Below are 24,928 nucleotides of genomic sequence, written 5' to 3'. Positions count from 1 at the left end.
AACGCTGGTACATTTTGTCTTTTCAACAAGCCACTTATACTGATCATTAGGAGATCCTGGTCCTTCATACAGGTCTAGCTGACTGGTAACACTGAGAAAGTTGCTGGTGGATTATTGGATCATCCTGACTTGGTTCAGAATGGACAACAAACAAAAAAGGATTTAGTTTCCTGCCTGGATGACTTGACAGATGGATGGATGGGGGGGGGGACGGGGGGGGGGACAGACAGCACAGTTAATGAGTACCACTGTAAACGGCCACCAGTGGACTATTTATCCCCGGGAATATTCACCTAGAAGTAGGAATGGGGAGTTGGACAGGTTGAGTGATGGGAAGACTGAAGCCTGGGTGCGATCATGGTGAGACTGTATTCCAAACAAGTGCAGATTTTGCAGTGTTTATAGTTTTTCACGTTCAGACTACTTGTTATATGCTGTAATTACCTGGGCCCCAAAGTAGACAAAACACCTGTAAACTGTGTTATTCTCTTGCTGCTCTAAACAGGTTTCAGGTGGATTAGCTTGCAGTTCAATTCAATAACAAAAACAAGAAATGTCTGTTGTAAAACATGGCATTCAGAAAAGTTCATCTGGATTGGGTTGTAGTATTCAGTGTTCAACAAGTGGTCATGTGCTGTCAGGTTAGTCTCTCTGTGGCTAATCCTGTGCTAAAAACATTCACAGTGACAAACACATTGAGCTGTAATCCTCCTGAGATGATCTGTTACAGCCACCTAACAGTGAGTGCTCTAGTGCACAGTTTGAATAGAAAGAAAGTGCCCACAGCACTGGTTTCAAAGTAAAAAAACTGTCATCTTACTATAGCAGTGTTGTAGCGCACAGTGTGAAGTTTACTTACTTCCAGAGGAGCAGCCTTGTGATACCGTCCACATCAGGGTTGGACTGAAAGTACCCCCATGCTGGTCAATCTTTACTGTGGTTGGTTTTTCTACTCCAGAAGGTGCTCAGCTGATGCTTCTGAAATGTCCAACGTTTACTGGACTGAATCAGTGGAAGTGGCAGGTGAATTGAGGTTCCACTGGATGACAACGTTAGCCTGCTGCCCTGCATAGTACAACCTGAGTCAACTCTAAGCTACGCTCAACTCCCATCCCTTCTTGCTCCACATAGCTGTCTGCTGGTGCTCAACCTCCCCTGGTTATAGAGCAGGACAAAGAACAAGGAGTGGAGAGTATCGTGTTTACATGCACACCACTGACATCCTGATTTGGGATGGACTATTGATTTTTTGTCTAGGCATGTATAAAGGTCAAATTTACAATAACCAGAACTTGTTAATGTTTGAAGAAAAAACGTGCCTGTGATATACCATGCTATCCACCATATACATGTCTGCCTTTTACTGTTTAACTGTTGGTTTAACAGTTCATCTTAAAAAGACAAACATCACACGTGACAGGACCTTTTTGTACTGTGCATGGAAATGCCAGAAATGTCAGGTTGGCTAGCTTGATATATTTTTGGGTAAAACATGCTGGTAATCAGTAGCTATCAGAGTGAAAATTAACTACCTGTCTATTGGAAATATTTCATTTTGGGGGTATTTTTGTGAAGACTTTCCATTCTAACAATGGTGAGGGTGGCCAGTCATATTTGGGATTCATCAGCCACCAGCCTTCCCTGACTCTTCTGTGTGTTTACCGGCAGATTCAGGCTCTCCTGACAAAGTTAAACCCTCCTGTTCTTCTTCCTGGCCTACAGGGAGGAGCCTGTTCCAGAAACTTGGTCTTGTGTAGTTTTTATACTTAATTTTCAGCTTGGAAAACAAAAAAAGTCATAAATATGTTGTCTATCAGTATTTAAAATAGGAGGTGTAAGACTATGGGACTGCTTATGTGTCGTCGCTTTAGTTAATTCTTCATTTGTGCTTTAACTGAATTTTTCTGATGATTAACAATTGGTTGTTACAACCCGTCAATCATCCCTGCCAAATGCTGTTGTTAGGCAGTCAGGAGAAAGGCTGGCCCCTCGGCTGCCTGTTCTTTGTTTTGAACACAAACTCGGCTCAAAAGACAAAAGGAAAAACAATGTAAGTTTCCTTATAATGTACAAATTTTTATTTCTACTTTTATTGTATTTTTAAATCCAAATTTTGGATGCTGAAACAGTGACGTAAACAAAAGAACCGGAAAGCCAAGCTGTATGCAAAGTCTGTAAATATAAAATGTGGGTTTGTTCATACTAGGCTATACACACGCACAGGACTGGAATCTATTTGTAAACTAGCTTTGGTTTGTGAAATAAATTACTTTCTATAACACCTAGCTCCTATTCATTGTGTTTGGGGGGGGGCTGGACACGACACACGTCGCATAGAAACTAAAAAATTCTTTAAAATATTAAAGAAACTCCTGAGACGAAGCAAAGGCAACACGTTTGGAACCACGAATGTAATACTTAATTTCCATCAAGAATCATTAGTGATTAGTTGTCTCAAGATGTTCACATGGAAGGTGTTCTTTTGTCAGAATTTGGATGAACTAAAATCCATAGCTTGCTTGACTGTTCACTTGTCAGTGCAACAGACTTTAAAAGTCTGACCACCTTAAAACATCCATGCTCGACACCTTCAATTATAATTGATTGTGATATAATTATTATTTATAAAGTTGGTAAGATTTGTGTTAGAAACGTGAACCAGCCACTATTGAAATGTGGATTTTTAGTCAACCAAGTGCATTTGAATCAATACTCTCCCCAAACCTTAAAGCTACACCCCCAAATTTTAGTCCCACCTCCTTATTTAAAGGTCCAATGGCATGAAAATTTCACTTTAAGGTTTTTTAACCTGAATATGAGTTCCCTCAGCCGGCCTATGGTCCCCCAGTGGCTATATATGGTGAAAGGTGTTCCGAGCCCTGTGTGTTCTGTTCTGCTCTCCCTTTGAGAAAGTGAAAGCTCACATGGGCCATTCTGGAATCTTGCTCCTTATGAGGTCATAAGGGGCGAGGTTACCTCTGCTTTGCCCACCCATAAGAGAGAGACATGGCTTTCAAATGAGCAAAGTGGCCGTTGGGGGAATTGGCTCTAGTGGCTGTAATTGGCTCTAATGGCTGTAATTCTGCACCAAGGCTGAATTTTGGGAAAGAGACTTAAAATATGGTATTAGGGGACAACTAAGGTCTATATAAAAGCATCCAAATAGCACCATGCCATGGAACCTTTAATAGTCCCACTAGTGCAGAGCCACAGAAAATTGCAACAATAAAATCCCACCGCAGCCTCTTCTGATTGGACAAGACTCTCACGCAGGGCCTCAGCTGATCATAAACCAGGGTCAGCACACACAATGGCACACTGAATGTCATCCAAACCCCCTAATATCACTGAGTTTAAGAGCAAGTTTTTAAGGTTTCAGCTACTAAGCATCGCACCAAACGGATTCTTTTAAGATTACTATTCCACAGTGTGACTGAGTGTAGAGCTCCTTGACTTGCGCTAACGTTACTCTGTTTTAGTGTGCCAAATATACATTGCAGTAGTCTTGTCATAAAATTCAAATTAGGTAATACATATTGTGCCTTGCCACAAATATTTGGAAATACAGTGTGTATTCCACTCATTCCAACTTCTGTAGTCTCACTTTATAAAAACCCAGGGACAATACAGGTAATTAAGATGATTGCTGGTTGAAGAGCAGAAAGCAACACCACATCCCTCAGAGATGTGCCAGCTGCCTCGCTCTGAGGCCAGTGCTGCAGAGAGACAACTGTGTGGGATGCCGAGGTGAGGCAGTTTCAGCCTGTGTGGGATGAAGATGGATGTTGTGGAGTAATATCCAGAAGCTGCGAGCGTGTGTGTGGTGTGGAACTGCTCTGTTACTAACAATAAAACACAGGAGTTGTGTAAGGCAGCGCTAAGGAGGAGTGGAAATCCAGGAATAAAATGGATGTATGAGCAGGATGGCGTTCACAAGGAGTATGCACTTAAAGTAACCTTTTCATATCTAAACATACATTTAGCCTCACATGCAGCATACATTATGTGACATTTTTACAACTAATGTGGACCAAATAGTGCAGGCAATCTCTCCATGTCTGTGTGTTTTGAGCTGGATATGAATACTGAAATCATTGTTTGTTAATGCTGCCAGAGCAGTAATTGATCAGAGGCAACTGTCAATATTTAGGTGATACTGTTAGCATGAAGGACAAGAGAACACAAGCGAGGAAGTACAGTATAACAGCCAATTTAATAGGTATTTATGGACATATAACACCAAACCTTAAGACAATATGGCCAGGGTATTTCAAAGAGGGGAAACAAAGAAACATGTCTCCTACATTGTCACTGAGCAAACATCAGCTAGTAGGACCTTGTAAATTAGAACTGAATTAAAAAACTTAGTAGTTGCAGTAGTCTCAATAAAAGGATGAGGTTTGTGAGCCTTAGAACCTACATTTCTTACATTCCTGGCTTTCCTAGTGTTATTCCTCCCATTGCATGCCATTCAGATCACATGTCAAACTCTAGTCTCCACATTATTACATCATGAAAATGCCCAGAGTGAACTACGGTTATCCAGGAGACTTGTGTTCTATGGTTGCAGGCGGTGACCAGTATAGAAAAAAGGAGGATGCATAGTAGGAGGAGGCCTCCAATGATGGATTACAAGAGGTGTAGTAGGTGGATGAGAGAGGAAACAAGTAGTCATTTTGTCCCACTCTGAGTGAAAATGACTCCCTACAAATGAGAAAGGAGCACTTTTTACCTTTACTGTAAAACACTAGACCAGCTGAGCCAGAACACTGTTAGTTGCTAGTGGCCACTAAGCTGCATTTTACTGTATATTATTATAACTCTCAAGTGGATTCACAAGGAAATCTGATGGATTGCTCTTCAGCAGAAAACAGAGCACTGGTTCTCCAGAGCAAACACTTTTTTCCCAATGGCGGATGAGGGCTGATGGAAAGGCCACTTTCACATTCCAATATATTTTTCTTCTTCAGTAAAGCCAAAGAAATAATAGCAAGCATGGTGGAAGAAGTATTCAGAACCTTTACTTAAGTAAAAGTAGCAAGTCCTGCATTCAGTACTATTTTTCTAGAAGATTATACTATATATGTAGCGTCATTGTACGGTAAGAACCACATAAATCTAAGAAGTGTTTTTTCCGGCTTTATGATGATGCACTTTCAAGTTTTTTCCATTTTTAAATAATGTATTTAGCTTAATGGTGCCATGGCATGAAAATGTCACTTTATGAGGTTTTTAAGATTAATATGAGTTCCCCCAGCCTGCCTATTGTCCCCCAGTGGCTAGAAATGGTATCAGGTGTAAACTGAGCCCTGGGTATCCTACTCTGCCTTTTAAGCTCAGATAGGCTGATCTGGAATCTTGCAAGTTATGAGGTCATAAGGGGCAAGGTTACGTCCCCTTTCTCTGCTTTGCCCGCCCAGAGAATTTGGCCCACCCATGAGGGTGAGACATCATGGCTTTCAGATAAGCAAAGTGTCATTGTGTCAAGGCCTCACCCTCAGACGCCACCTCCAATCTTCAAAACAGTTTTCACTAGACAACAAGGGTATGGAAATTGTTATGTGAAAAATGAGTCTGATAAATGTAGTGGAGTAAAATTACAATATACCTATTTCCCTCTGAGATGTAACTTAGTCGAATACATGTATAGAGTTGCATACAATTAAAAAAAAGGAAATAGGCTCCCTCAAATTAGTACTTAGTACAGCAGCCTACATGACAAAATGTTGCCTACTTTGTGACGTGATACTGCTGGTGATGGCTGCGTTTCAGTGTTTTGATCAGAAACTGCCTTTATCCACGTGGCTGCACTCTGACAAGGCTACACCCAAACGGTGTCACAACACGTCATAAATATATGCTTCATGCTAGCTACCTCTCTTCGTAGTTAATAGCACAAAGACTTCAACAAAATGTGCAGCCATGTTGGTAACACAAACTCATCACTAGATTTGAATAAGAGACTTTGAACATAACAGGCAACAGGCACTCTAGTCTCTCTGTTAAGGGAAATGGCTGTGGCTCTTTAGAGAGAAATTCAGAACGAAACCAGAGTCAAAAGGGAAGGAAGGAAGTTCATCACTGCCTACTCCACCCAAAACTGGCGGCCGGGCATCATGTAAGAAACAACGCCTCTGGTGCAACACTTGTAGAGGAATGAGCTGGAGAGAGACTGTCGACTGTTTCTTTCTTTCTGTTTCTTTCTTTCTGTGTCTCCCCTTGTCTCCCCCTGTCTCCCTGCTTATCCTGCTGCCAGCCGGAGACAGAGAGGAGTAGCGCACACTGGAGCTGAACCGCCGGCTTTAAATACCGGTCTATTTTTAGCCCCTCGCGAGCCCAACTATATTTAACCAATATGAGCTCATCACCCGCCCGACTTGTCCAATTGGATAACAAGCAGATATAGGGGGCCGTCCAATGGGAGGGAAGGAGATAGGAGAGGCGGGTTACACAAGAGCCTATCATCTGCAGTGAAACAGGCATGGACGTATCGAAACAGGCAGCGAACGAGGAAGTAAAAGAGGAAGAACCTCTCACTCTGCCTCTTTTACAAGGCATGACACGAGTTTCAAAAGATTGAATATTAAATTGTTATATTATTAACTTGAACTTGTTGAAAGACCATTCATCACTCGTTTATGAACACTATTTTCAAAATAATAATAATAATAATAATATGCCCAGGGGCACCACATTGTCTTAATATGGGTCTGTTTCAGGGTTTTCCCTTTTGAAGTCTGCACTGTAAGACTGAGGGATGACGGGTGACAAGTCTTTGGCTCCTACAACTATGACTATATTTGGCCTGAATTTGTATGACATAACAATCATATGTTTGTGTTCTTCAATTTCCCCCAAAAACCTTGAGCAAATTGTTGAGATTATGCTAAAAAAATCTCACAAGGAGGCAAAGGTTCAGCCTAACCTTTAAAGTGGATTAAGAACAGAATTCATATCTATTTGTTTGAATCAAGGTTGAACAAAATACAGTCCTGTTATGAAGAGATCTCAATTAATGTAGTCTCAACCTCATTGAACTTTGACCTGTGGCCTTGTGAGACCCAAGAAGGTCCAGCCAATTTCAGTCAGAGTTATGGATGACCCCTCAATCTGGAAGTAGTATGGTGCACACAGATCCGCTGTGTTTTCAACAAAGTGTTTATGTATGCTGCTACTGCAAAGAGCACAGTAAGAGTGATATCTCTTTCAACCACAGTTAGTCATCTTTCAAATAGACGATCTTTGGTGATGACTTTGGACTGACTGGTGGGACTGGCTGCTCCTTCTGTCTGAGGTGTATTTTTTTGTTATGACTTTGGAGTGGCTACGACAAGAATTGCCCCATGATTGTGAGTCATGCATACACCCACCTATTCTGTTGTTTCCCAAAGTTTTATTTTTAGGTGAAATTAAAACACTACGCCCAGTGACCCACTGTCTCTGTTCCTCTGATGTGACAAGAGTTTATAGGCTGTTCAAGCCAAACAGTGGCTTGTGTTTCCCACAGTTGACCGCAAGAATCAGCTATTATTTAACTTCTCGGCCTTACTAGGATTACTCAACCGCAGTTCTAATGTTCTTATTTAACTGTAGGTGCTGGCTACTGTTTTACCACCACGCTCGCTCCCGTCAGCCGCGCCCCCACACAAAGGTTCCAACACATCATGACGGGAGCGCGCCAGACGGTCAGACCAACTCCCTCCAAACCCACTCCTCCCTGTCATAAACTCCATCCCATCTGGTAAAGAAGAAAACGAGTCTCTGGAATTACATTTAACTGGCCAATATTAGAAATAATAATAATAATAAAAAAGTACTAAAATCAAACATCACATCAAAAGGTACACATTAAACATGTCCAATTTATGGGAATGCTACATTTCTATGTTCTGTTATTGTAATACTTACCATATGAGATTAATAACATATCAGAAAGTAAGATTTACTTGACTTCACTACTAAAACCTATAAACACCGAAATCTTGAGTGTTGCTTAAGGTGATTTGTCACTTAAGATAATTCCTTTCTTTTATAACATTTTGTAAAAATGGAGAAAAAAAATCATCTGTGTGCACGGCCATAGCATATCTTAATGACAAATGTAATATCATATGGTCATATGTCATTCATATGAATGAATAGTTCATTTCAACAGGCCATCTGTGTGATGTTACTTTGATATTCTTTCCTCAGTTTCACCAGGAAAAAAAAGGAAAATATCCCTTTCGGGTGTCATGACAACTAAAAAGCATGTCCACAGTCAACTGCTATTGTTTTCTGAAGGCTTATATATATATGTATATGTATATGTATATATATATGTATATATATATGTATATATATGTATATATGTATGTATATATGTATATATTTATACACACATTTCTTAAACATATTCAGGACCATGCTTGTTTCCCCTCTTTTAGATTGAGTAGCCTATACTGAATTTACACAATCATACACTGACCTCTAGTGATGTAATGCTGCCATTACATCTTAAGTGTATTTATTTAACAGTTGCTTCTCTTCTTCTGTGATGCAACAACAGTTTAAGTTTTAGAGTTTAGTTGTCGGTATTTGTCTTATTCACTTTTGGCGTCCAGAAAAACTTCTAACTTGAGAAAAGACTACACATTTATACAGCTCATTTCATATACAAACCAAGTCTCGTTGGAGGTTTAGTCTCCCAAAGATTCTCGCGTGAATTTGGTGTTCCAAAAAAACGGCCGATTCCCCAATCGAGTACAGCGCGGGAAGAAACATAAGATGGCAGCACAGCCTTACCCATTTGTCTATGGTCTTACCGTTAGTATAATACATCGCGGGTGTGGTGTAGAGGAATCTTTAATATTATGGGCTATCTCTAACTCACCCAGTAGAGTGTGTGCCCCAAGTCCTTAGCAGCGGCTGGGGGTCCGAGTCCGACCCACGGCACTTTGCTGCATGTCGTCCCCTCTCTCCTTCTCTCCCCTTCCTGTCTTCACACTTGGGTAAGCCTTTGTTAGATTTAGGTTGTTTTTGTTAACCTAACTCTCTCTCACTGTGCACTTGTCTCACTATGACATTAAACAAATGTGAAATACTTAAAAACACACCTAACGTTAGCTAACAGTTAACGTTACAGTGTTAGCCGCTCAGAAGTAATTTTTATATATGTGCTATAAGCTTCTCTTATGTCAGTTATATATGTATTAAAATGATAATATGTTGAAATGTTTAAGAACAAATACCGTTAACTCTACTTTTTGAAGCCCTTACAGAAATATGACATTTTAAGTGACCCAAGTTCACTTATAAATCCCACTGTAATGGGAACCTGTTGTCTAAAACTTACTAACAGTCGCCAGTATCATAAAAAACCCCTCTCTTGTGTGTTGAGAAACTGCTTAATCCAGCTTTCATACAACTTACATCAAACATGACTATCATATACACTGTGAATTAGTGACATTAGGTTTCATATCAGCCTCAAAAGGGGGCACAAACCTCATGAAACTAAAGATACACAACAAGAGGATGACAATGAGCACTCATTAGATGATGCATTCTCACTCAACCAACGAACCAGGGAATGTGCAGTGAGTAAATGGATGTGTGTCTGTGGTTTGTAGAGAATAGCAGCGGTAAGATCTGAGACCAGTAATGATCCCAGCAGCCAGAGCTCACACGCTAATTGACTAATTGACATCACTTGTCAGAGAGAGATCAGAGGCTTTTTGTTCACCCCAGCTGGGAAGTTTTCAATTGTAATTAACAAGCTGACTGATCAGGTAAGGTTGGTGAAGAAGAACTTGTAATTACACTGTCTTCATGGACTGAGAATTAAGGAGGTCCTATGGCAAAGTCAGTTTTATGGCAAGCGTGGTTAAGCTGACAGCACTGTGCTTTTTTCTCCTCAGAGATGCAATGCACATGGTGACTTGAGCCACAGGAGCCCCTTTTGTTTTGTTGGCCGTAGATCCAACTGCCCAAGGTAAAGAGCGTGACCTACATGAACATCGTCAACAGAAAATAAGCAAACAAAGTCAGCAATATCTACACTGTTTGACTGAGAGGTCTTGCTGAGATCAGCTCAGGCCACAATAGAACCACCACAGCAATGAGACTTGAGTGCTAAGCAGTAACAATAATAATAATAATAAGTAATATTACCACTATTGGTAAATGGACTGCATTTATAAAACACTTTTCTAGTCTTAGCTACCGCTCAAGGTGCGTTACACAACAGGCACCACTCACACACTATTGGATGAGGCTCATGCAACATGCCACCTGCTCATCAGATTAAATTCAAACACCGATGGCACAGCCATAATAAAGTTCATGAAACTGAGAAAAACATGTCGTCTTTAGAGGATGATGGAGCTGTACTGAGCTGCAGAGAACAGCACTTTGCCCAATGATATGAACAACTTAAACATTGAATGGTCATTATTAAAACATCATCACTGACGGCGGGTTAGTCAGTCTGTAAACTAAAAGGCAACTTTTTTGTCTTCTTCTAGGGAATAATTTAGATAAATGTAATTAACAGGCGGGTTTGACCCGAGTTGCCCTCATTCAATTAAAGCTTTAAGTGATCAACAGGTAACAAGTCTTGTGATCATATAATTAAACGTCTGGGTCATATTTGAAGAAAAGAATCTCTTCCAATTATACAATAGCAAACAAGTGTGAAAAATAAATGATTTATTTACGAATCAGAAATCATTGGAGAGAGTGTACACTTGTTCATTTGCACGCAGCCTAAATTCATTATTTATCTGGGAGAATGAATAAATTGTCCGTGTTAGCCTGTGATTGAACTTGAAGATGGTGAAAAATTCAACCGCCGCTTCTGTACCCCAGTGAGCAGCTATGTAATTAAAATAACACAGCAAGAAGGAAGGCACCGACTTTAATCATTGCATTTGGGTTGGGAGTGGAAATGGAGAAAATAATGAGAAAGAGACTCGGGAAGAGACTTTGGTGCAGAGAAATTGTAGTTTCAAAAATGACACCCCCCTTTTTAGTTTAATTTATGACCCAGTAGAAATGTAAAAATGGCACTGTTGCTGGGTCATAATAACAACATGTTGGTATGGCTGAATAACCCAATCAACAATACAATATTGGGTTGAAATAAGCCATTCTTTGCGTGGGATTGGTGACCCGGTGGTTTTTATGTTCATAGGTTGGTCTGGGCTAGACTGACTCAGTACTGGGTACCACGATTTACGCAAATTGGCTAAAAACCAATCTTTATTTAGTCTGTACTTGTATTGCACTCCATGGCTCGGCCTTAGATCATATCTCCTGCATACAGTCTAAGGTCCCGAGGCAGGAGCCTATTGGCCATATGAATGAATAAAGGGTGCTTAACATTTGCAAATGGGCACCTCAACTCTGATGGGCATATCTAAATATATTTTTTTAATCTGCTTCTGAAAACCCACGTTCATTGAATTTAACTGGCTATTTCTAAAATGTGTATATGTTGGCATGCATATTCAGATTTCTTTTGTTATTGTTGCATATTTGATCTTTGTTTACTTTTCTAAAATACCAGATCAAAATGGCTATTGACTATTTTCTTACTTTATTGTGTCACTGTGCACCTTCTGTAAAGCTTGGATTTATCACTGGTGGTGATAAGTTATATAATGTGAACAAAGAAAGAAAGTAGGGGAGAGAAAAGGAGGTAAGTGATAGACTAAGTGCAAAAAAGAGTGAAAGAAAGGAAGTGAGAGACTGAGAAAATAAGAGTGAGAAAAATCGGAATAAAGATGAAAGCTGATTGGTCTCTCTCATTTCCACTTTAACTAGGTTCTCCCAGAGCAGTGAAAGGACTTGCGTGCCTGCATAAGTGTGTGCGCAGGGTGGCCAAAATGATCTGGGATCTTGATCCCTCCCAGAGAGAAAGAGAGAGAGAGAGAGAGAGAGAGAGAGAGAGAGAGAGAGAGCAGGCACATGCAGAGAGGAGCCGGGATGAGAGACAGAACAGAAGAGAGTTGTCAAGCTGCGAGGAGGCAGCGGTGAGATTACTTAGTTTTTCCTTGGAATACATTTTCCTGTTCATCTCCAAAGCCCACACACACACACACACACACACACACACACACACACAATCACAAAATATAAACACACAAATACACAGATGGTAAAGTGTGAGTGCTGTTGTTATGAACAGTGAAGCATTTTCAGGATCTGGACTTACTCAAGACTGTTTGGATTCAGCATCTTTGTGACTTGGACTTGTGTTTTTCACAGTACAACACTTTGGACTAAGAGTGTGTATCCCTCTGTGTGTGTGTGTGTTTAATGCAACACTGAGATTTTGACTGCCACTGGGTTGGTTACTGTAATTGCCTGAATCTGTAGGTTTGGACTCACACTTGGACTCAGTGTGCGTGTTGTGTGTGAGGAGGAGTATGTGTTCGCTTGTGACAGCGGTCCTGCTGGCCCACCTTGGGGCTACCTTAACGGGGGCATGGAGAGCATCTCAACCAAGACTGCAGTTCACACACTCCGGTAAGAGGCTGTTTTTGGTTTTCAGTGATTGAAGTCTTTTTTTGCTGTCACTGTCTAAGACGTCTGTCTCACTCTCAGTCTCCACACACACATGCAGGTGACAGGAATTACACACCCCGTCTCATTTTTCACTTTTCTTTTTTTCCTGTTTTGTTACTGCCCACACACTGTTATGCGATATTTGGAGCACAAATTATAGAATACCATTCTGTCCCTCTACGCGTTTTGTTTCTTTCCCACATGGTCTCACTTCCTCCATCTCCGTATTCACCTGTATTCATTTATTTTCCTGCAGTTGTCAAGTTTGGCTGTGAAAGCCTCGTCTTTAGCCCCCACCCACCTCACGTTCTCTTCTCTCTCACCATGAGGTCCCCTCTGAAGTGGCATAATTTAAGAGCTCATTTTTGTCTCTCCAAAACACTCACAATGTTAGAAATAGAGTTTTCCCCCCTCTTAATTACATATTCAGCATTTAGAAATGGTTACAGCCTATTGCAGTAGGGACAGCTGTGAAAGCTGGCTATAAGGTTATAAGACACATTTTAGAAAAATTCTAGTTTATTCCAACTTGGTTCAGATTTTTATAGTTTTGTCAATAATTTCTTTTAGTTATGATAACATTGTCCTCAGAAAAGAAATCTCTGAGATCTGAAGATATGGTGACATTGCTACAGCAAAATTAGAAACACAAGTCAGACAGACAGGTTGTAAACAAGCTAATAGTTTAGCCAGATTATCTTAACTACTTTATTTGTAAGTAAACTGAATTGTGGCTCTGTTTTTTTAATACACTGGATAGCTGAACAAACACTTACAGAAAGAAGAGTGAGTAAGATTTTAAGTCCATCTAAAATCTGTGGTGGATGTTTACAAAGCACTGTTTGGATTATAGTTTTACCATCCACCTTTGTTTTTTCTTCCAAAGTTTGGCTAAACTGGAAGATGGTTTAAAACCTGTTTGATTGCCTGACTTGTCATGTTCCTTGCCCTTTTTTTGGGCGATTTGAGCATTTTTCCAGATCTCAGGAACTTGGTGAGTACAAGTCATTCTTAAAAAACATTATTTACAGAAATCCAAGTTTAGGCCAACATCTTTGAAACAATTTACCAATTATGCTTCACACCCTAAACAACATTTGTTCAGTCTTGACAGGACAGCCCCCCCCCCCCCCCCCCCCCCCCCCCCCCCCCCCCACGCCAATCAAGTGTCTATGTCTGTTAGTTTTAGTCATGGCTAAGAAATAATCATCTGATGGCAGAGGATCCAGATGACTACCAAATTAATTATTTCTTGGCCCCAGGCCGATCTGTCCGCCACAGTAAAATCCATGCAGAGGTTGCTGAAAAAAACAGCAGAAAGACCAAACAGATCCTCCATAAAAATGGGAAAGGAAAGCCATTATTAAATGTAAAATTGCAGCTATATTTTTAGCATCTACTGTGGTCAGAAAACTGAATTGTGCACTGGCATTCTGATGTACTATCCTCTTTTTCTCAGTGGCTCAGTCTTTTCATCATGCACTTGTTAGTTGCCACTGTGCAGCACGTTGTACAAACACATGTTGTTGAATCAACATGCCAGTGTTAGTCAAGAGCACAGTCTTTCCTGTTAGTAGGTTTATGCATGGTTGAATTGAAGTCAACAGCTCCTTCTAAATGGTGCACCGTTTGCTGCACAATCTTCTAATAGTTGTTGCCATTAGTTTTAACCTTGCGGAACACACACACAAGGTTGTGTGTGTGTGTGTGTGTGTGTGTGTGTGTGTGTGTCCAAACAGGATGGGATTGAACACTTTGACCCATGTTGGGTGTTTTGTTGTTCACTGTAGGTATAAACAACGTTTATAAGTAATGAGAAACCTGCATCTTCTAATAAAAAAAAAAGGATTTGCCATATTTACAGTAATGTGTTTTCAAATGAAAAGCTTCTTTGAGGTATCCAGGCCTTTAGTTACGGGAAGCTAAACTCCTCCCTTTGATCATGTTTACCAGAGACACCGTAGAGTAAGAAACCAACTGATTACACATGCTTACATAAGCCAAAACACAAAGGGTCTGTTAAGAAGGCTAGATGTGATAAGACTGAAGTCGACAAATCATGACCTAGAAAGTACAGACAGGGAAAAGGGAAGGTGGGAATTTAGCTCTAATGAAATCAGAATGTGAACATTTGAAGAGGTGTGTGTGTGTGTGTGTGTGTGTGTGTGTGTGTGTGTGTGGTTAAATATTCTAGGATATCTGCCCACCTCAGTCTTTGTTGTGTATTCTGCTGTTGATTTGATTTAATAGGCACAGGGGCCAGTACGTTCATCTTTGGGAAGAGAACAAAAAGAAATATATGATGTGTGTAATAGGGATTGTATTGTCCCTGTTATCTGGTGTGTGTGTGTGTGTGTGTGTGCACTCTTTCTCTCTCTCTGTGGGAGCTCCATGCTGTGGTCATTTCCCCATCACCACAGAGGTGTTTTTAGAGGTAGGAGATTTTTTGGTGGGGAATCACTGTAATTAGAAAAGGATTTCAGCTCCACTTAAACACTTTGACTCTGAGGTTGTTTAACAGTTAAGAGACACTGTACATGTTGACTTTATTTCATCTGTTCAACTCATAGCTGACAACCACTGTAGAAGACAGCAGCAAAATAATGATAGAGTAAAGCAAGAAAAACACATGACAAGGAGAGAACCGCTTCAGATGATGGTAAAAACTACTAACCAAATTATATGGAGTATGTGCAGATTGAGATCAGTAATTCAATTAACATGTTAACACACAGTATAATGTACAACATAAGACACATATGAAAAAAAAGAAAGGAATGTAGAGAAAAACTAAATGTGAAATTACTGTTTAATACACAGTCAACAAATCAATTTAGCAATCAAGGGTGTTTATCTCAACCCAAACTGTAGTAGTGCTTTCTCTAGCAAACATTCTATAAAAGAGTGTGGCCCTTTTTTAATGCATGATACTGAAAGAATACTTTGCAATGTACACTTCTGCAGACTAAAAACATCTTCATTTTGCTGATTTTCACATTTCCTCTGCTGGCTGAGAAACTGCCCATTCACTGAGCTTTTGAAACATGTTCAAAACCACACTGGCAAAACTCTGAAATCCATCCTTGGAAAGGTTTCACCTGCCAGCAGCAGCAAACTATTTCATTCAGCCTACCAGTCCACGTCATGCTAAAGCTGTGTCCCAAAAATGATCAATGTTCTGATTGTAATGAGGCTTTAAGTATGTATGTACTGCATATATTCTAGACAAAAATACAAAACTGTATATTTCTCACTCAGTAAGTGTGTGCAGTCAGTGAGCAGACTATAGTCAGTCAGTATTTGTTATTGATTGTGCTAATGACCAAGAATACAATGCACAACAGAAATGAAGGAGCTGCTTACAGCTGAAAAATTCTGAAAGAAACTGAATGCTGGTGTGAAAAATAGATGAGAAAACCGAAGGATCCCTGAAAACAGTTCAGAGTTTTACACCTTTAGTAGCACTATAAGAGCTGTTTTTCTATGAGTAAATCCCTGTTTTGTTTATCGCAAGCACACGCACAACGATGCATATACATGCAAACGTTTTGTGACGCGATACACAGTCCTTCCAATAGTGTCTACTGTGACTGCAGTATATATGGAATGTCTTCAGAGTTGCCCAGTTGCCAGTAAAATGCTGTTAGCAGAGGATGGATTTGAGCCATCAACCTCTGGGTTATGGACCCAGCACTCTTCTGCCGCACCACTCTGCTGATAAGTGCCCCTAGATGGGACTTTCCATGATTGCTGGTTTTACGAGGCCAGAACCTTCTCCATTAGGGCAGTGGGGCTTCACAGTACACAATCTGACCAGTTCTAATAACGAATAGTGAGTTCAACTACAATGCCAAACACTGGCTTTAGTCAACAATGGCAAGGAAAGGTCACCGTGGCAAAGGTGACAATAAAGAGACAAAGTAACTCATAGGGGATGGATGGTTGCATTATAAACTGTGAATATGGTGTTTGAAAGACATGTTTACCAGGCAGGGAGAGTCTAACAACAACAAGACTAGGTGGAAACTTAATAAATGGCTGGACCATATGGTCATATGCTAAATTGTGGGAAAATCTTTACTGGGATAGTACATGGTGTCTGTAAAACCTTGGTTTACATTAATACTGGGAGCAGAAGCAGGCATGCATGTCCTTAACTTCTTTTACTTTGTTCATGTCTTATCTTTAGTCGTTTGTTGCAATCCTTGTGACACAGTGAAGATGTGGATTGGTGGGCTGGTTTCTCTGTCTCCTCTTGACAGTGATCATGGTGGAGAATGGTGGCTCACGTGTAAGTGTTCACCAAGAAGTACATCACTTTTTGTACAAATGGTTTCAAACTGGGAAAATCTGGTTCAGACCTCCAGTCCAAAATCAACACTTTTGTTTTCAGTGGGGTTATTGTCGTCATTAAAATGGAGGTTAAAGTAAATTGAGCTTCCCCAAATAATAGACATTTCGGTCTCATGCCAGTTTGAGAAATGGTCATGTTATTTTGATTTATTGATTTTTGTACAGGTCACAATTTTCAAACGTGACCATTTCACAAACTGCCACGACACTGGGCTGCTCTGGGGGACGCAATAATGGGGAAATGAAACGCCACACGCAGGACGGCGACAACAACTCGCGCCAGGACACGCAGTCTCTGTGGCACGCAACAACAGGGGAAATAAAACGCGCCAGCTACAACAACGGGAAGGTTGTGGTTAGGAAAAAAAGAAAGGAAAGAAACTGCCGCGCCCAGGAACCACCGACAACAACAAGACAGTTGTGTATAACAATGAGACTGGGCTGGAATAGATTAGCTGCAAAATGTAGTGGTGAAGTTGTTTATACTGTGTTCATTTTCTACCAGTTTTATTTATATTAATTTATAGACATATAACCTACTTTCATTGTTTATGTTATTTATATCACAGCTTCTTATTCTATTCTAATTATAAGATAACATTGTTGCATTAATAATATCAGTTTTGCCAGCAAGTATGTCCTTGTTTCATCTCATGTCATATTTAAGTACTTGTATTACTTAATAGTTAAATACTGTTACTTAATGGAACATGCAGACTTATTGGGACTTTAGCTTATTTACCATCTCCCCCAGAGTCGGACAAGTTGATGCATACCCTTCTCATCTCCATGTGTGCTGTATCTCTGTCTGATGCCCCCAGCAAAGATCCTGCAGGTAACTGGTTCCAACTAGCTACTAGCTATTATCAGAAAGGCGACGCATTGCTACTTGGGCTGATGAGAAGGGCATGTTTCAACTTGTCTAACTTTGGGGGATACGGTGAATACGCTAAAGGCCCAAAGAGTTGGCATGTTCCTTTAAATGTAGTACTATTTAAGTGCTTCATTCATGGTTTTGATGATGTTGCTTGTAGTTAACGTCTAAAGTTTTTTCTCATACACATTCTCATAGCTGGATTGGAAAACTGTAAAGTTTATTAATTTCTTCTATACTAACTGTAAAAACAGTATATTCTGTGGTATTTTAGTATGTTGTATGTTGAGTATGGAATGGGATACAGCATGCATGTTTTTTCCTTTTAGCTTTTGTGAACCTAAGTCTGGACAGGTGTTATAGTGGAGATAATACTGACATTCAGAGCTGTTAGTCTGACAGAGAGAGAGGTCGTTTCACTGTCTGAGAGATTTGTTCTGATTGGTGAAGTGTAATCAGACTGACTGACCTGAAAAAAACCCAGCTTTAAATACTTAAATACATGCCTGATTACCTCTAAAACCCCCATCTCTCTCTTAATTACAAAATTATCCCAGTTATTCACTCAAACTTCATGTCGCCCCTATGCGGGAGTGGACGCGCACACACACACAAACACACACACACACACACACAAACACGTGTAATGAGTCCATTATCCCAGCCATTCAGTGGATGGTAGTGTTATTTTCTTGATGGCAGTTAGCGATAACATCTCAGTACCACACACACACTCAGACACACACACACACACACACACACAGACACACACACACAAAGTGACATTTGTGTGTTTGTGTCTATTGAACTAATCATATTGGACAAACCAAAAGCGGTTACTTTCAAACTTAAAACACAGACGTGAGACCATGAGATAGATTCATCGTCACAATCACAGAATAAAGCTCCATAAATGCCTCAAAGGGAGTTTGAAAGGTTTACGATTAAGTCAGTGTGAATCTATTTTCCCACATGGAAAGTCATGTTTATTCATACAGCATTCACTTAGTGAATTGGTTTACCGTAGACATTTAGTAATGTTAGTCAGTCACTAGAGAATATGGGAATTGAATCATATGAGTTTCTTTGGTATAACTGAAAACATTGGCTTTGACCTTTGACCCCCATACTGCTGATTACTCGTTATGGTTGGGATTCAGGCGTTTAAACTTATCCCACTGTGTCCCCAGTGTCTTTCTTTATAATGTAAATGCAAATGAGTCCTTTTCAATTTCATGCTATTATCATGCAAATTGGTTGGTTTTACTAAACGCAAGACCAGTTCATCATTGTCAGGATGCATGTTTGCTGATGTGCATGTTTGTAAAATTCAATTTAGACCAAAAATGCGTTACTTTTTTAATTTTAATTTTTATGTTGTTACTTTATGAAGGACAAAGCCCATCATCCCCAGCGACAACATTTAAGGAACCATAAACAGCTGCTTTCATACAAAACTAGATGAGCTGTCTGTTTTTAAGAGAGTATAAGGACGTTGTGCAGTTGTGTTGTCTGTGACAAAAACAAGCCTACAGACACATGAAACAGCAGCTGTCAGCTGTCATGGCCACTATTAGACCAGAGACTCTAAACCACATTCACATGTTTGCTGTTATAGGAATTCTGCACTTAGATGAAACTATAATTTTAGGTAAAAGCTCCAGTTTTACTTGATATGTTTCTTGTTGTAAGTCTAGGTTGTAAGTCAAGATGTAAGAGCTGTTCTTTGGTGTATGTTGTACATCTTCTTCTACTTTCCACCAACCTCAACTTTCTCTTCTCTCTGTGTATCACTGTAATAAAGCACAAAAGCCTTCAGAGTAATATTAAAAATCAAGAGATATTTCATTATGCATTTATTCTTTCAGATCTGTTTCTATCTAGGCCAGTGCTTTCCAGGCTCAGGGCTGGGGATGTTGTTGAGATGTGGATTTCACTGGGACGGTTATCTGGCACAGAATCAGGCTATTCTCTGTTATTAATTTTAATGGAGGCAGTCCCCAACGGTTGCGCTACACTGCTTGTCGCTATTGGAGTCAAACGGCAGCTGTTTGCCCATCCCGTACTTCCGAGAAAACACAAATAGGGCAGTCATTTGCTCTTGAAGAAGACCTTATTTTGCAGTTTTTTTTAATACTACATTAATTTGACAAAATATAAAGTATGGCTGTTAGCCAGGTTCTTTAAAAGTATTTAGCCTCCTCAACTAATTGTTTTCTTCTCCCTTCCAGAATATGTGATAAGATTTTCTTGCAACAAAACTTTAACTGAACTTAGGCCCTATTAAGCCATAAATAACCTGATTAAGGGGCTTGAGGGTTTCCTCTTCTCTCTGGACAGAGACAGTGAAGGGAGGCTAATTACACCCTTGCTTTGGCAACAACAGCCCCTGACAACAGTGGACATGCTTTAAATTTACCCTTGAGAGGTTACTGGTGTTAATATCAGAGATTATCTTTAGCCTGAAGCCTGTAATAATAAATAAAAAAACCATAAGTTTTATATTTCTTCCCTATTTCCCTCATGTTTTAATCTAGAGCTGAGATGAAAAATCTAGAGCTGAGATTCTCACCTCTCTTACTGTGTGTCAGCATTTCTTTCCTATGTAACATTGCAGAGACATGTAGAAGGTTTTTATTCCTATTACCCAAGTGTTGTGCACAACTGGCCAGGGGATAAACCTTTTTTGTGAGCAAAACTAAATGTCATATTGCCTCAAATTTGTTTTAGTAACCCTCACCTGGACATCTTGGGTTGTCACTCTTTTCAGCTTTGTAAATATATTACTCACTACATTCGTTTCACTTTAGCTCCATGAGGGAATTTAATCCACAAAGACACACTTGACTGGTTGGCAAGCTGGAATCCAGAAGTAGATGGGATCAACAGTGCTGAGACCAACTCTAACCAGCAGTGTACCCCATTAGCTGTAGATTAGGACGGACTGGAGATGCAGGATATAGAGGGCGTGTAGACTTGTAGTGCATACTCATAGGTTTATTCTCAAAGTAAGCTAACTTTTCCTCCACTGATTGTGAATAATCTGATTGATTGAGTTTAAGATAACTTAAAGGAAAATGGCAGCTAGTAGACGTCAGTCAAGCCTCAGATTAGTGCTACATGTACACCAGCACTAAACATCTGATCTTTAACCCTTGGTGTTAGCAATCTGGCATTCCCAAGGCTGCGTAAACAAGAAGAAACCACAAGAATCGAGAATCAAATTCTTGTGGTTCCTGTCTGTTGTGTCAGTGATGGAAACATAAGACAAGTGCCACAAAAGGTTGGAAGTCAGACTTCCTTTTCCTGTTTAAATAGAAGCGGGACTTATCAGAAAATAGTGAGGATGTACAGAGACAGATAGTGGTTGTTATCGTCTGCTGGCAGGGCTTTAGGCATTTGTCATAAATTTCACCCTAAAGGCTGATTGTAAATATAAATCTGAATTTACTGCAGAATCATGTCTATAGATAACTTTCAGAGGAAGGCCAGTTTACTTATAGGCGCCCATTTTTAAGATGTTGAGATATCATTATTGCCCATTTGCTGAAGGAAATGTCAAAGAAGTATACTGTATGCCTAGAATGCTTTGATGTTGAGCCAAGAAGTAGAAGGCACAGACAATTTATAGACTGATAGGTGATTTTTCATTTTGATGGGTCATGGTGATGATTTTGCTGCAGAGTACTCACTAGTCTGAGAGTGAACACAGTAGGCTAGTACACTTTCTTGAATATCTGTCACCAGGCCATTAAGGGTGCTTGCTTCTCTTGTGATAGGTCCTCTTACGTATGGAGCATACAGTATATGAGTCTATTGGGAAGAACATACCTGTTTCTACAAAATATATGAGTCTATTGGTAAGAACTAACACTCCACTCTACTTGCTAAAGTTAAGAGATAGATTACCTTCGTGGTTTAAGGAAATTGGCATTGACTGCTGGAAGGAGACAAGACTGTAACTGGGGCCGGTCTTTTCTCTTCATCTTTGTCATATGAGAACTAAATATTGGGTGTTCAAAAACCCAAACCAAGTAGAAATTTTAGTATGAGAAAAAATGACTTGTTATACTTTCCCATCAAAAATCTCTGTCCGTCTAGCCATGAGCAAAGCATTTAGCCACCAACATTGTTCCGCAATGGCAATGAGACTGGATGTAACTGTGAATGTGAAGCAGAGAAAACAATGAATGTTCTCAGTGAACCTGCTCTTGGATAAATAAGAATGAAAAAAAGGCAAACAGTGAATGGACTCTAATGTCTGTATGCGGCAGCACGGCTACCCAGGCCGACAGTCTGATGATGATGAATAATCATAAGCACAGAGGTCGAAGGTCAAACTGTCCACATTGGTCTGGTTTGTCAGTGACACAGTCCAGACGTACTGCGTCTGTGTGTTTGGCTACAATGTGTGTGTGTGTGAATGTGTGAGATTGAAATCCATGTGGAACAGATAGAAGCAATGCGTATTGAATTAGTTAATGTGCGTGTAAATGATGATTCATTAATTTACATTTTTGTTTGTATTTTATTTTTATTTTTGTAGGAACAGGTACGTAACCATAGAACAATGGTTCCTAACCCAAGGGCATGAAGCCCAAAGGGATTAGAGTATAAATCTGGCAAATTGAAAGATGTATAAGACTAAAACATGTCAGCCTAATGCTGGTACGATATGAAGATGTGGTAAAATGAGCACCATGAAGTGTCAACTTTAACTTTATTTGTGTTCCGGAAGGGCGATTAGGTGTGCGGCAAATAAAAACACATACAAGACTCGTGAATACATGCAAATTCTACACACAGTCCAACTGGAACATAAACGTAACAGTACAAGGACAAATAATTACCAGTACAAGGTGCAAGGATAGCAGCGTCAAAGTAACCTACATAGAGTAGGAAACATGCATATCGGCCTACAAAGTTGACACAATATAATCAGCAATGACTATCCTCAACAATAGCATCAGTATCTAATACATTATATCACCAACCCGTTTTATTTCAACAATGTTTCTGGGATCCTCAACACATTGTCAACAGACTGAAATACACAGTAGCTATAACCAACCAAGGAATAAAGAAAGAAAGAAAGAAAATCATAGTGGTGGACAACTGATTCTGGATCCAGGACACTGTTACAGGTTTTGGATGCCATTGATTTTGACATTACTGATTCTAGCCCAATCACCTTTACATATTATGAACGTTGTGAGAGGCCACGATACATGGTTGATTCTGAAGTCACGGTAGACTTTAAGGCATCAAGAACATCTGTTCTGACATACTGACCATCACAAAAGACACAAATGTAGTGTGGTGTGATCCTTGCAAAAGAGAGATAGACAAAGTGAGATTTTAAAACAGCTGCATGCATGTGTGTTAGAAATGATTTTGTATGTGTGCACATACTTGTGCATGTCTAAACATGAGTGCCCATCTGTGTGCCTATAGGCTTCGTTCCCAGGCTTCTGCAGGCCTCCTGCTGTAATTGCACCAGTAATTGTAAGTGATAACCCCATTTCCACAGGAAATGTGCCCCGGTTTCCTCGCCCCCGCCACCATCATCCCCCCCTGGTGGCACAGCCAACAAAGTCCTCCCCCTGGGAACGTTGCACCAGACAGCTAATGTTCCCTGGAGCTTGGCGAGTAGATGAACAGACAGACAAAGACAGACACAGAAACAAATCTACACACGTGTGTAGCTTACAAACACACTCACATGAACGATGCTGTAGGCTGTGAGGGAATAATTGGATAAATCAATGATTAGTGTAGCTTGTGTGTGCATGTGCGTGCGTGCATGTCAAAAAGTGGTGCGTCTGGATGTAAAAACAAAGAGAACATACGGTAATACACCAGGAAAATAACAAAGTTGGACTCCCTAGAGTGAGATTATGATTGAAAGACAGACTTGATTATTTCATCAGCCTTTCTCTCATTTGTTTCACATATGTCACTCATATTTCACTGTGCCAGTGCAAACTCCTGCAAGGCTTACAGAACTATTCTTATAGCTTATTTTATATGTGTTGCAACTATTGCACTCAGTTGGGAAGGTTTCCTCTAAATTGTCTTTTTACTCACAAACTGTGGAATAACCCAGCAGCACTGCCTGCGTGCCAACCAAATGAGCAAACCTCCTACCTGTCAGCAGTGTGCAGTTGTCATCTCAGTCCTGATGTGTTGCGATGCAAACATGGAACGCAGTGCAGAAGTTCACTGTTTACCTGATGGATACAGATGGAGCAGAGTTGTCCTGTCACATGGCTTTCCTCCATTGTTTTGGTTGCTGTGATGTCCATGCATCTTTGGACAGCCTCGTCACCTTTGAGCCCACTCACATCTGGTTTTGCCCACCCACAAGCATATATCTCAAACATCACTGGAAAAAGTCTTTAGCGACTACTAGGGATTATTCTCTTCTGAGATTGTTATTTCGAAGTAACCTGTCACATTTTTTTTTAATGTAATTTGTTGATTTCTTATCACTAAACAACCAACACTTCCCAACACATCTGAAGCTTTGACAGTGACGGTTTTGTTAACGATTGGTACAGACAGAGTGTGGTGCTGCCATCTTTACTGTCCAGCCTGGCTGTTATGGGCTGTAGTTTAGGGAAGAAGCCCTGACCTCATTGAATAAAAGAACACACATTCGTTCAGTGACTGTTTGATATTTGTGGCATCCCACAGCCAATAACTGTGTGAGAATCTCTGGCTTTACCTATTTAGTACTGTTGCTATGGTTACTTGCAACCTGATATAGGTTGAGCACTGACTGTTGACCAGAACCTGTGTACGTTTGAGGCATATTACCAAACAATTGGCATCCAGTTGTATTTACCTGCATGTTGTATCAAGTCTTTAGCTGTCTTTCTGCATGTGTGCAGGCATTTTTGTCCATGAGAAACCCACCACACAAATGCATTGCTGTGTGTGTGTGTGTGTGTGTGTGTGTGTGTGTGTGTGTCCCCTTGTGTGCATGCATGCATGTGTGTTTGTAGTGCAATGCAGGAATGTTCTTAGCTGTATCACACGCCACACATTTGCTCTAATCACATCGAAGTCCATCAGAGCTCCCATGACTAACAGCCTTTAATCTAATGTTCACCATGGATAAAAATACCCACAACTAACACACACACAAAT

The 24,928-nt window shown here is 40.2% G+C and overlaps 1 protein-coding gene and 1 long non-coding RNA gene across 4 annotated transcripts in view; one reads left to right on the top strand and one right to left on the bottom strand.

The window, feature by feature from the left end:
• Nucleotides 1-1,255: 1,255 nt before the first annotated feature.
• Nucleotides 1,256-3,396, bottom strand: LOC117948250. Of its 2 annotated transcripts, XR_004657401.1 has the most exons (3): nucleotides 3,384-3,396; nucleotides 1,686-2,002; nucleotides 1,256-1,647 (listed from the first exon to the last, which is right to left on the bottom strand). It is a non-coding gene; the product is annotated as an uncharacterized LOC117948250 (long non-coding RNA). The 2 variants fall into 2 exon arrangements; XR_004657400.1 differs by lacking the exon at nucleotides 1,256-1,647 and having other exon boundaries at nucleotides 1,658-2,002.
• Nucleotides 3,397-11,828: 8,432 nt separating this feature from the next.
• sema3h (sema domain, immunoglobulin domain (Ig), short basic domain, secreted, (semaphorin) 3H) overlaps nucleotides 11,829-24,928 on the top strand; it is a 54,278-nt gene continuing 41,178 nt past the window's right edge. For both annotated transcript variants that reach the window (XM_034877266.1, XM_034877265.1), the window contains exon 1: nucleotides 11,829-12,510. In XM_034877266.1, coding sequence (XP_034733157.1) covers nucleotides 12,411-12,510 — 100 coding nt within the window. In that variant the 5' untranslated portion in view covers nucleotides 11,829-12,410. The remainder of the gene's footprint in view (nucleotides 12,511-24,928) is intronic.

This window comes from Etheostoma cragini, chromosome 7, assembly GCF_013103735.1.
Source record: "Etheostoma cragini isolate CJK2018 chromosome 7, CSU_Ecrag_1.0, whole genome shotgun sequence".
Lineage (NCBI taxonomy): Eukaryota > Metazoa > Chordata > Actinopteri > Perciformes > Percidae > Etheostoma > Etheostoma cragini.
The sequence above is the reverse complement of the archived record's forward strand: the minus strand, read 5'-3'. Positions and strand labels throughout refer to the sequence as shown.